Below are 13,059 nucleotides of genomic sequence, written 5' to 3' on the forward strand. Positions count from 1 at the left end.
ACAATGGGCTTGGAGAGGGGGAGGAGACTGCAGGCCAGAGTCCAAGAATACTTGGGATTGCTGGAAGTGCTAAAGCCTGGAGAGGCAGTGGGAGCTGTCGGGGAGGGGCGCATGCATGTGTTTGGTGGGGGAGAGACATTTAAACATTGTATGGATGAAGGATAAATTTAAAACCCATCAAATGGAGTTGAGACAGCATGACAACATGAGGAGCATGAATCACTCTTGCTAGGGACCCACCCAACTGTTGGCAGGGTTTGAAAAACATTTCCTCCTTCATTTCTCCTCCTCATTAAGCTCAGCCTGGATCCTTTCCCTCCCCCTGCCCCATTGACTCCACTCAACCTTGGTGGTCAAATGTGTAGTGCTGACCAGTGCTCAACGCAGCTCCCAGAAGGCTTGGGTATCATGTCTGGAAAGATGAGTCCAGATGTTGGAGAAGGGAGACAAATGAAGGAGCTGCTTCAGAGCCTGCTCTTTTGTGAAGTGTGATTCTATTTTTAGCTCACAATAGGTTTTCTCTTATAGGCATTAAGGTTGTTCTGTCAACTGGACTTTTCCCTATGAATGTTATGTTAATGTAATGATGAGGTAATGGGTGTGGCATTTTTGGATTCTGTTTCACAGAGCACAAGCATTTGAATTCGAGTCTATCCCCAGTCCAGCTCCAACATATGGGCAGTGTGGTCCTGGGAGAGTGTGGCTCTGGGTGGATCTCTCTACCTCTAGGACCTCACCCCTCACAGATAGAAAACAATACAGTTGAACATTAAAATTCATAACCATTCACACTCTTTACTTTTCTGGTTTGTAGTCTGATTTGTAGTTCTTGTTAGGGAAGATAGAAGACAACTAGGGAGCAGGTGTGTGTAGCATTCTAAAAGGATGTTTCCCCGGGGGGTTCTAGTGTGTAGTAGGGCCTCATTCCATATTAGTTGAATGGTCTGGATGCCAAGGTTTCTCTGAGCACACAGTGCATACGGCAGTTCCTAACATCAAAGGGTTATGAGTATATACCTCTTGCGGTTACTAGGGGTGTGGCTGGGCATATGCTTGGGAAGGACACTGAATGATCAGGAGTTGAGTTCTTGGCTAAAAGGTAGACAACAGTGTCTTGAGGTAGAATGCTGAGGTCCTCTCAAACCCAGAGGACTATCTGGACCTCAGCTTTTTAAAAGAAACATTTTCCACATCTTCTGGGACCTTTGAGCCCTCCTCTATGCCTCCTAGATGCTCATCCTTTTACCTATGAACCTCCCTGTCCCCTACCCAGAGACGTCTATCAGTACATCACTTCAGGGCCCCATCCTCCACACAGCTCTCTTGACTACCCCAGATGCATAATGTGGCCCTCCTCAGAGCACCTGCAGACATCAGGCCTCCATCAGTCATAGCACATCTTCCTATCAAGAATCAATGTTCCTCCTGTGTCCTTATGTGGACCACACCAAGCTCATGCTGGGATGTGTGATACCTGACACTGGGCTTGGCACATGGTATGCACTCTTCCTGGAGTGAATCTGGCTATATCCTCCTTGGCATGGAAGAGGAGAATCTGGCTTGGGGGAGTCATTGGAGCGTCTGGATTTCTACCTGCTCCCTGGGTCTTAAGGCAGACTCAAGAATCGGAAGAGAGGGAGGAACCTAGACACAGGACACGCCCACTTTGTGGCTGGACAGCAGAGGAGCTAGGAAAGCTGAACCAGGGTGAGGGAGATTCTTTTAACCCAACCATTTTTAATCTACCTGAGAAAATATCTTCTCCCTATAGAAGGTACTAGAATGTTTTGTCACCTGTGCATGTATTAAGGGCCACTTTTGGATGATGGTGTGAAAGCCACACACAATCAGTTGAAAATGTATTTCATTTTTAGAATTTTGACCACCTTTCCCAGGTGGTATGTTCCTCTTGGGCTTCTGGGCAGTGGCAGTGAGCCACAGCTTCCAGCTCTGTAATCATGTGGGAAGACTGTTGCTCTGTACAGTGTACTGAGTTGCTAGACCTGGTGTTCAGTAGCTTAGGCATTAAACGCTATTTGACGCCCACACCTTACAGTGGGTTTATAGGGAGGTTGTCCGGTGGCGAGTGACTGGAACAACTGTAATCACTTAACCTTTGTCTTCTGCCCTGGCTTTGAATCTCATGGTAAGAGTGAAGTCTGCTTTGTTCAACTCTGCTACCCAGTGAGCCTGGTACTCAGACTACTCTACAGTCGATACTACTGATTTGAGCATCTTTACTTGTGTCCCCGTTTATTGGACCCAAGCCTTGGAGGGTGGTGCCATTAATTTCTCTCTCTTCTCTATTTCCCTGTGCCCATGATCCTTTCCCCCTCCTCCTCCCTACCCTTTGTCTCTGCCCACTGTTTCCCTGGCAGAGCAATGTTCTGTGATGGTGCCCGAGATGCGAGGACTGAGCCCAGGCCGAAGGCTGCCCGAGCCCGCCCTGTGCCCTGCTGTGGGAGGGAGCCCTGAGCCTGGGGCTGCTGGCCGGCGTCGCCACGTCCTAGCCCTGCCCGAGGAGGAGGCATGGCGGCCACAGCAGTGTGCCCTACTCGAGGCCGATGCCTCCGACGAGGTGGGCATGCTGCCCGCCTCCCCGCGCTCTGCGATGGCTGGCTTCGACAACTTCTTCCCAGTGCAGGAGGGCGAGGGCCCGGGCTGGGAGGGCAGCGCCATGTTGGATGCAGGTACCAGCACCTTCCTTCCTGTGAGCCCAGAGGTCATGAAACGGAGGCGTGGGGGCCTCATCGAGCAGCGGGACATCATCAAGGCCCACGAGGCACACAAGATGCAGAGCACCCCACAGGCCCGACGAAAGGAGTGGGAGTGAGTATGGCAAGTGGGTGGGCACTGGGGACAGGGTGAACCCAGAGGCTGGGGAGGAGCGGGAGAGGCATTTGTCTCTGCATCCACTAACCGAGGAGTAGGACCCTCCCGATGAGGGTGGGTGGCTGTGGTCAGCCAGCCAGTGATCATACTGCCCATCTTGTTGGCTACTATGAATGTCAATGGGTCTGCCGATTAAAGGTCAATCAAAGTTGGGCTTCCACTGCCCAGTTAACCCATTTAAGCTCCCAGGGAGAAGAAACTGATTCTGTCTCTGCAAGCCATGGAGGATGGATGGCAACTTGAACTACCCTAGTGTCATGTTCCCTTCAGGAATTGAATGAGCTGCCGTTTCTGTTTCCCTCCTTGGACAAACATATTCGGGGCAAGTCTCTTCCTCAGAGAGGAGGGAAGAGAATTACTAAGCTGTGCGGACACCTATGGCTTCATCTCTTCTCTTTCTGTGTGGGACACAGGGTTTCTGTTCTGGTAGAGGCTAGCTTGGAGGCATGCTACTGAAGAATTTAGTTTTTTGTTTTTACTATTTCCAGGACTCACGACTTAAATGAAGGTAGTATTCCAAGTAATTTTCAGTTGCCTCAGTTTTATGCCCCATTTAAGGACTTAGTTTTGCTCTTTAAGCCAGTTAATTGTGCATGTTTGCATGTCCTGTGGTCTTTATGTCTTTCTTGCTGCCTGAGATGGCAGAAGTGTTAAATGTCAAAGTGACTAGAAACGGGTATTTTCAATGGTAGCATCCATGTTTGAATTTACCAGCTTTTGGCTTCCATAAGTGAGATGGATTGTGTGTGTGTGTGTGTGTGTGTGTGTGTGTGTGTGTGTGTATGTGTGTGTGTGTGTGTGTAGACTGGATACTCTGTTTCATGGGGATATTAATATTTATTAGTTCGTTCATCTGTTCATTAGCCCTGATATGTGATGAGCTCCTGAGATGCAGGAGCTGAGTGCGGCCACCATTTAATGAACTGCATTATTCACTTGTCAGTTCTGTCAGTCTTTAAGTGCGGGAAACACATTGCATGTACTTACTCCTCACTGAGACTATGAGGGAGGTACAATTACATCCATATTTAGTTAATAAGCACAGGGAAAGGCCTATCTCAGGCAACTTGATAATAACTGCATTGTTATTGCAGTTCGGTACTGATGAGGGATTTGTACCCTGCCATGCTGGCTCTACAACTTCGGGTTTTTACCCAGAAGGCATGGTGCCTTTCATTCCCATGCTATTTCTTATCTCAATGGGCTATTGATTTGTCTTGACCAGTCAACTAGTGTGAGGCTCGAGAGCCAGTGACCTAAGTAAGCCTTGGAAACTCAGGAGGAAGAAGTAGTTAAGACAGTCGGCATTTGTTCATATTCACAAATGTCATGATGTATACCCAATAATCAGGAAGTTGAAGCAAAAATGCTTCAAGTTCTAAGTGAGCCTGGCTATATAATAAGTCCTAGATCAGTCGGGGCTTCACGGCAGGACCATATCTCAATCAAGGAAGCAAAGAGAAGTACTTTTATTCTGCATCTCCGTTACACCTTGATAACATGACTCTGAAAAACTCAAGGAGATTTGTAGAGTATAAACACTGTTCATGTCACCCAGTGCTTGTCTTGGGTCCTAATGTGAGAATTCCCAATATATGCAATGTAAAACTAGATCCACTGTGATTAGCACTATGTAAAAATCTTTGATGTATTTTACCAAGATCACCTTTGCTAATGGAGGGCTCTCAGGGTTTGGTAGTTTCTGACACCTACCTCGTGTGGAAGTGGGAATGGCTTTGAAACAGGAAGACACGCCAGTGGCCCAGGGACTGGGACATTAGTCTTTAGGAATGTAGCGCTGGAGGGGCAGCCCGCAAAGGGGGTGAGGAGAGTTGACTGGAGAAGCAGAGAGACCAAAACTGCTGTCAGAAGGGAGGTGACATTGTACAGGGCGCACTGGGAGCAAGGTGAGGAAGGAGGAGGTCCTTTGGCTTCGGGACGTGACTTTGAAGGGAACAATTTCAGAGGGTGATAGAGTTAGAACTCTGATTAGAGTTCTCATTAGCGAGAAAACTGGGAAGCGATAGAGTTGGGGTTGTTGTTGCGTCCATACTTGTCCCCTCAGCACTCACCGCTGTCATCTGCTTGGAGACCTCTGTGTTTAATACTGTTATGACTCCCCGCCCTAACCCAATAGATTCTCTCTTTTATGGCCTCAGGGTGCTTTTGACCCTTCCCAAACTCTCCAAATCTACATACTGCTTTGTCTAGAGCAGTTGTTCTCGACCGTCCTAATGCTGTGACCCTCAACCATAACATTATTTTCATTGCTACTTCATAATGGTAATTTTGCCACTGTTATGAATCATAATGTAAATACCTGATATGCAACCCCAAGGAGATAATGACGCACATGTTGAGAACTGCTGGTCTAGAACTTATATTCTGCCATCAGAGAAGTCCTTTAACCTTCCCTTCCCTTTTCTTTCTGTCTTCTCTGCCCTCCATTCCCATCTCTTCCCTCTAGTTCTTTCCTTCACGGAGTCTTGTTACTTAGCCCAGGCTGGCCTTGAGTTCTCCACCCTTCTGCTTCCATGTTCTGAGTGTGGGGATTACAGGTCCTCACTGCACATGTGTCAGTGCGGAATCCTGCCGCTTCCTGTGATCACAGCTGTCTACAGGGTCACAGTCAGTCTTTTTGCTCCAGGAAGATTTTTAGTCACTTCACTGGCTCCTTCTCCAGTACATCCTTCTTCACATACTTCACACACGCTCCGAGTGACTCCTGTGTCCTTGTGTGTGTCTGTCCCTGTGCCCTGGGTTCTTGGTTCCTCTGGTCCGTTTTCCCAGTGACTTGGCCTCATTGCATCCTGCTTTAATAGTTTTACATCTTTGCTGTAATTTCACAGCTCATCTGTCTCAGTTTGAAGCATCCTTGCATCTGCTCACCGCCTTCTTTCTGTCCAGTAAACTCCCTTTAGATTCTTTAGTCTCACTGTATCCACAGCAAAACAATGATCCGATTACCTTTTATTGCTACCCTCATCTTTAATCTTGTGTTTACTTCCCCCAGCCTATAAAATTAAATCCTACTGTAGACATAAAATATTTCCCAGAGGGAAACGATGAGCTTTTACTTGACATCTTATCCTACCCTCTCCATTCTTTCGCCTATCAGTTTCCAAGAGAGTTAGTCATTAGCCTAGGTAAAGAATGCTCGATGCCTTCTACATTGTTGAGTCTGTCGCATGCTTCACCACCATCACAATCACTTCCTAGTGTTCGGCCTCCACTTTCTTGTCTCTTTGTTGCTTTATCACACCGGTGTTGCAACTCTGCCTTTATCCTACTTGACATGTCCATGTACAGTCAGACATCGGAACATTTCCAGAAAAACCTCTCACAGCCATGTTGACTGTGGTCATAAACATGACTACCACCTCAAGGCATCCTTGTGATTTGCTCAGAAGTCTCACGACATTGTCCTTTCACACTCTTCCCTAAACTCTGAGCCCCTTCAGTCTACCTGAGCTGATGCCCAGAGTCGCTTTCCTACTTTACTGGGAAGATAGCAGAGGGGCATGCATGATCTCTCCCTCCCACACGGCCCGCCTCTGCATCTGCCTCTGAACCAGCCCTTTCCTTCTCTCCTCAGAGCAGCAGTGGACTGACTGCTCCTCAAGACCCTCAGGGAGTCTCATGCCTGGGTAGAGGAAGTGGAGCCCTCTTGTCTATTCCCTCTGTTTCCCATCTTATTTCTCACAATTCCCTTTTGAACCTATTTCAACACAGCTTTGATCCTATCTCTGGCTTACCTTGGGCTCCCCATTGGCAATGTAATGGATGCTCTTCTGAGTCTATTTTTTGGGGGCATCATTAGTAGTGACGACACTCTTTGACTACTGCTTCTGCCTCTTACTGTTTTTTCTACGGCTGTCAGGAAGCCACAGTGAGTTTCCTCCTTCCTTGCTGCTGCCCAGCCTCTCTTATGAGTTTCCTTTTATCTATCTCCATCCCTGAACAATAGCTTTCCATATCTGCTTTCTTCCCACCAATGTTTATTTCCTAGCAATCTCACCCAAACTCAGTCCCTGGAATCTCACCGCATGTTGGTAACTCCCACCTTTGCATCTCCAAGACATTTCCCCTGAATTTCAAACACATTCTACTCACTTTTTATTTATTTTTCATTTTATATACCAATCTCAGTTCCCCCTTCCTTCCCCTTGTCCTGATTCCCCCACCTATCCCTTTCCCACCACCATCCACTCCTCAGAGGGGGTAAAGTCTCTCTTGGGGAGTCAACAAAGTTTGTTGTACCAAGTTGAGGCAGGACCAAGCCTCTTCCCCCTGTATCAAGGCTGAGCATGATATCCCACCATGGCAAATGGGCTTCAAAAAGCCAGTTCATGAAACCTGGATAAATCCTGGTGCCACTGCCAGCCACCCCCAAAAGATCAAGTCACATAACTGTCATGTACATTCAGAGAACCTAGTTAAGGCCCATGCAGGCTCCCCAGCTGTCAGTCCAGAGTCTATGAGCATCCATTAGCTCGGTGCTCCAGGAGTTCAGCCCAGTGCTTGGCTGTGGGTCACTGCATCTGCTTTCATCAGTTACTGGATGTAGGTTCTATGATGACAATTAGGGAATTCACTAATCTGGTTATAGGGGAAGGCCCCCCTGCTCAGGGCCTCTTGGTCTGGTTGCTTCTAGGTCTGTGGCAGGTCCATGCATCCTGGTGGAGTCTCATGTGGAAGGGAAGTTGATTGCTCCATGGTGGTCAAGAAGTATAGAGAAAAAGCTTGTGTTTGTGACACAAGCAATTAAGCTGTGAATCAATGAATGGACTAATGCATCCATGAGGTCAGAGCTGTCAAGATCCAGTATCCACCCAAAGGCTTATCTCTGAACTCTGCTATGTTGGGGACCAAGCCTTCAACATGAGGGCCTTTGGGGGTGGAGCACAGAAAAGCAAAATCATAGGAATTCTTACTTCTGCTTTTCCAGCTGGGGCACAGAGTACTTAAGTTCTGTGTCCGAGGGGATTAGTGTGGTCATCCCTTAAACAGCCTCCACATTTCCATTCCTATTTGCTAGTCTTTCTCCTCCCTGGTAGCTAAACATCCCCTACCCCATCTCTTCAGATTTCAAAAGGAAATGGAAAGACATACATGGAGTTTCCATAAGTCTTTAACCATGAGTCAAAGCAGCCCTCAGAGCTCAGAACCCTACAGTGGCTTCCTGTCTCACATCTAACAGCCCTTCATGTGACCTGTGGGGACCTGCACAATCTCCCTTTCCTGCTCCTCTGCTCCCTGTCCTCTGACCCCCTTTCCTAGTCGCCTCCTGCTTTTTGTTCTAGTTACTTCTGACCCTCGTTTTTCCTTGAAGATGACCAGATTGGCTTAGGGGGCCCTTTACTTTCACCTTTGCCTTAGGGGGCCCTTTACTGACAAGGCTCTTCATTTCCCTCACTGCTCAGAGGGGCCACTAGCTCATTCTGTGTAAAACAGTGTCCCCTCCATTACCACTGACTTCTGTGCTGCCTTATTTGTCGCTTTCATTCCTGCTTCCCCAGCACACAGACATATACATTTTGGACTGGAGTGTAAACAAAGACTCCTCGGCCTTATCTTTAGGTTTGAGAACAGATGTGTTTGGCTCATGAAAGCTGAACTCCCCCACCAGCCATGCTGTGTGATTGTGTAGGTTGTTGACTCAATCTGAACAATCAGCTAAGGAAGTGAGATGTCTTCGCCCCTGCCCTCTTCAGGGCTTCTAGAATCTACATCTTCTGCCTTCTGTTCTGTAAAACAGCACCCTGCAGGTTCTTTCTTAGGTGGGGATCTGATGCAGGAAAACAGCACCCTGCAGGTTCTTTCTTAGGTGGGGATCTGATGCAGGAAAACAGCCTCTCTGCAGGTTCTTTCTTAGGTGGGGATCTGATGCAGGAAAACAGCCTCTCTGCCAGTTTCCTGTCCCTGCCTCAGCTCTGCTCCTCTTGGGGCCTTGTCCATCACCCACATATCTGACAGACCACTACACACACACACACACACACACACACACACACACACAGATACAGCTCTGACAGACAGCATAGACAAGCAGACACACACATGCACAGTCACAGCACAGACAGGCAGACACACACACACACACACACACAGATACAGCTCTGACAGACAGCATAGACAAGCAGACACACACATGCACAGTCACAGCACAGACAGGCAGACACACACACACACACACACACACACAGATACAGCTCTGACAGACAGCATAGACAAGCAGACACACACATGCACAGTCACAGCACAGACAGGCAGACACACACACACACACACACAGATACAGCTCTGACAGACAGCATAGACAAGCAGACACACACATGCACAGTCACAGCACAGACAGGCAGCACACACACACACACACACACACACACACACACACACACATCCCTTTACAAATCCTTCTCCTTGGCACGGAGTCAGGACTCTGGTGATGCAGGAAGCAGACTAGAAACCAACCTGGGATTTTCCCTGTGTTGTTGCCTTCAGTCGGGTGCGCCAAGTGCTGGTAAGAGAAGGGCTGCTGAGGAGGAGGATCCCCAGAGTGCCAGGCTGTTCCCTCCAGAAAGCACTCCTGCAAGTCTAAAGACAACAGTTTCATCTGCTTTCCACCAAACAGGTTACTGCCTGCAGAGCGTTGTTTCCCAAAGAACCTGCTAAGAGGTTTCCTCAAGCTTGGTGGTGGGGGGGGGATTCGAATGAGCTTTGGTTAAGGCTCTTTGTAGAGTGAGGTTTGTAATTTTACCAAGTAGCACAAGAGCAGGTTTTTACTAATGAATTCTTCAGTATATTCCCTCCAGCTTACACAATGTTTTCACATGTGTTATTCACCTGATCTTCACAATGAACCTATAGACTAGCTGTTATAATTCCTAATCTACAGGAGAGAAAGCAAGAGATAGTGCCAGGTCAGAAGTCTGTCTTAATAATGGCTGGGACCATTGACTGAGCACTGGCTATGTTCTAGGTGCCTTGCTTGTATTATTTATACTAATGGAAATAATAGGTACTATTATACAGAACAGAAACATTTCATACGGGACTATTATTACATATAGGCTCGGGAGAAAGGAAATTATGTGTAACTCTAAAGTCTGCGTAGGCTGGCATGCCTTACTCTATGAAGAGGGAAGCAGCATTTCCATAATCACAGTGCTTATCACACTGTATTGTAATTGCCTGTTTACATGTCTGCTCCCCCCAGTCTGTGTGCAGAGAAGTCTGTCTGCTCTCCACTGCGTCTCCATCTCTCAGCTCAGTACCTGGCCTTGATAGATCCTGAATAGATGACTGATATAAAAACAAAGTGATACCAGTTTATGCACAGGGAAACTAAGGCTCTAAGAGGCCAAGTGGCTTGCCCTGTGTGACAGAACCGGGATTCACACCGCATCCACTGTCTGCACAGTCGTTGCTTGCTCCACTGAGGCATTCTCTCTGCCTTAGTGTCCCCTGAAGTGACTAGTATAGCACTGGGTGGATGGTAGGAATCCAGTTCATACCTGGGTTATTGCAAGCTTACTTGTGAACCGTGGGACTTTGGGCAGTCTTTGGCCCCTGGTGGGATTTAATACTTCCCTAGCAGTCCTGTTGTAACTTTGGGACACTTTTGTCAGACCACATAGAGCAATGTTGGTAAGTCACAAGATTGTTCTGGGCCTCTTCTATGCCTACAGTTTTCAAGGTTGACAGCAAGACCATATATTTACTTGGGGTGTGTGTGTGTGTGTGTGTGTGTGTGTGTGTGTGTGTGTGTGTGTGTGTGTATGTGTGTGTGTGTGTGTCTTGATCTATCCTTCTCTAACTTAATCATTTGAAACAGGGTTGCTCACTGAGCTTGGAACTAGCCTAAAGGCCAGGAAGCCCAGTGACCTTTTTTTTTTTTTTACACTTTTTTAGTATATATTTAAATTAGAAACAAGCTTGCTTCCCATGTCAGTCCCAGTTCCCTCTCTCTCCTCTCCACACCCACTCCCCCAGCCCCTCCCAGCCCCCACCAAACCCCACTCCATTCCTCAGGGAGGGTAAGGCCCTCCACGGGGAATCTCTAGAGTCTGTCATTTCGTTCTGGGGAGGGCCCAGGCCCTCCCCCAAGTGTCCAGATTGAGAGAGCATCCCTCATTGTGGGATGGGCACCCAAAGTCAATTTGTGTGCTAGGGATAAATACTGATCTACTACCCAAAGTGCCATAGATTCAGGGGGTCTGGATCAGTCCCATGCTGGCCTCTCAGCCATCAGTCTGGGGTCCAAGATCTCCCCCTTGTTCAGGTCAGCTGTTTCTCTGGGTTACACCAGCCCAGTCTTGACCCCTTTGCTCATCAGACCTCCCTCTCTGTCACTGGCTTCCAGGAGTTCAGTTCAGTGTTTAGCTGTGGGTGTCTGCCTCTGCTTCCATCTGTCACTAGATGGAGGTTCTAGGATGGTATGTAAGATAGTTGTCAAAATCATTATCAGGGAGGGGCATTTAAAGCATTTAAAGTAGTCTCTCCACTACTGCTTAGTTTGCCAGTTGGCGTCATCCTTGTAGATCTCTGGAAATCTCACTAGTGCCAGATCTCCCTTCAAACCTAGAATGACTCCCTCTATTATGGTATCTCTTATCCTGCTCTCCTCTATTCTTCCCCCAACTCAACTTTCCTGCTCCCCCATGTCCTCCTCTCCCCTCCTCTTCTCCCCCTCTCTATTTCCTGGCCTCCCCCCGCCCCCCCACCATTCTCGCAGTCTTCTCAGGAGATCTTGCCTCATTCCATCTTCTCTGGGGTACTATGCATATTTCTCTTAGGGTCCTTCCTGTTTCCCTGACTCTCTGGCAGTGGGATTGTAGACTGGCACTCCCCTGATTCATGTCTAAAATATGAGGGAGTACATACCATGTTTAATTTTTTTGTGACTGGGTTACCTCACTCAGGATAGTTTCTTCTAGTGCCATCCATTTGCCTGCAAATTTTAAGATTCCATTATTTTCTTCCCACTGAGTAGTACTCCATTGTGTAAATGTACCACATTTTCTCTATCCACTCTTCAGTTGAGGGGCATCTAGGTTGCTTCCAGGTTCTGGCTATTACAAATAGTGCTGCTATACACATAGCGGAACAGACGTCCTTGCTGTATGAATGTGCATCTTTTGGGCCCAGTGACCCTTTTGTCTGCCCCTGCCCACAGCTCTGGGGTTACAGACATTGTGTGCAGCGATTCCCAGCTCTTTTATATAAGCACTGAGGGTTTAACCTTAGGTACTCATGCTTGCATAGACAGGATTCTTACTTGCTGAGCTATTTCTGCAGTGCCCCAAACTTTGATTCTTGAAGCAAAATATGTGGTTGATATCTCTGCTCTCTTGCCCAGTGTCTGAGATATAACACAGTGGGGGAAAACTCCACATCCCCTTCCGACACAGCTTCATCCTCTGTCTTCTTCTCAGGATGTAGCTACCATCTACCCAGCTGCCCAAACCAAACATTCCAATTATCCCTTCTTCCCTTCTCTTCAGTCGCTCTGGCCAGTTAACAAGTCCTGTTGACACCATCTCTCAGACATATTCCAAGGGCAAAGCTTTCTCCACCCTCCCTGCTGCTAACCATTTCCAAACCACTGTCACTGTCACCATCACAATAGCCTTCTAATTCCTTCTAATTGGCCTCTCTCTTTGGGTCTTTGTTTCTCTAGAAGCAGTGAATGTGTCTATCAGAGCAGACAGGGCCATTTAGAGAGACACAACTTCCCATTGCATCAGAGTACATCCTGCACCCCTAGCCCCGACTTTCACACCCTGGCCTGTCTAGTCTGTACCTGGCCACTCACCTTGTCCCCAGTCACCCACTCTCTGTCACTCTCCCTACTCCTAGTCACTGGTCTGCTTTGACGGCCAGACCAAGGCTGTTTATGTTTCTTTCCTGGACCCACCTATTAGAATATTCTGTCTTTCGATCCACAGTTCTTGTCATTTAGACCTTCGATGTCTCCTGAAAAAGGTTGCCCTCATCATACAGTCTGTAATAGAGTCCTGGCCACGGTGTCCTGTCACCTCCAGCAGCTTCCTGTCTCCTCTGATGAGAGTGTCAGAGCAGCGGGGAGAGGCTGGTACTGCCTGGTCCCCTGTGCACTCCCAGGGTCAAGAACAACATCGGCATTTGGTGCTTGTGAATGAAAAA

The 13,059-nt window shown here is 47.8% G+C and overlaps 1 protein-coding gene across 6 annotated transcripts in view; it reads left to right on the forward strand.

Moving 5' to 3' along the window:
* Cacna1e (calcium voltage-gated channel subunit alpha1 E) overlaps positions 1–13,059 on the forward strand; it is a 450,477-nt gene that overhangs the window by 78,174 nt on the left and 359,244 nt on the right. For all 6 annotated transcript variants that reach the window (XM_040737130.1, XM_040737129.1, XM_040737133.1 and 3 more), the window contains exon 2: positions 2,379–2,829. In XM_040737130.1, coding sequence (XP_040593064.1) covers positions 2,393–2,829 — 437 coding nt within the window. In that variant the 5' untranslated portion in view covers positions 2,379–2,392. The remainder of the gene's footprint in view (positions 1–2,378; positions 2,830–13,059) is intronic.

The sequence above is a fragment of the Mesocricetus auratus genome, unplaced genomic scaffold (assembly GCF_017639785.1).
Source record: "Mesocricetus auratus isolate SY011 unplaced genomic scaffold, BCM_Maur_2.0 Super-Scaffold_100676, whole genome shotgun sequence".
Lineage (NCBI taxonomy): Eukaryota > Metazoa > Chordata > Mammalia > Rodentia > Cricetidae > Mesocricetus > Mesocricetus auratus.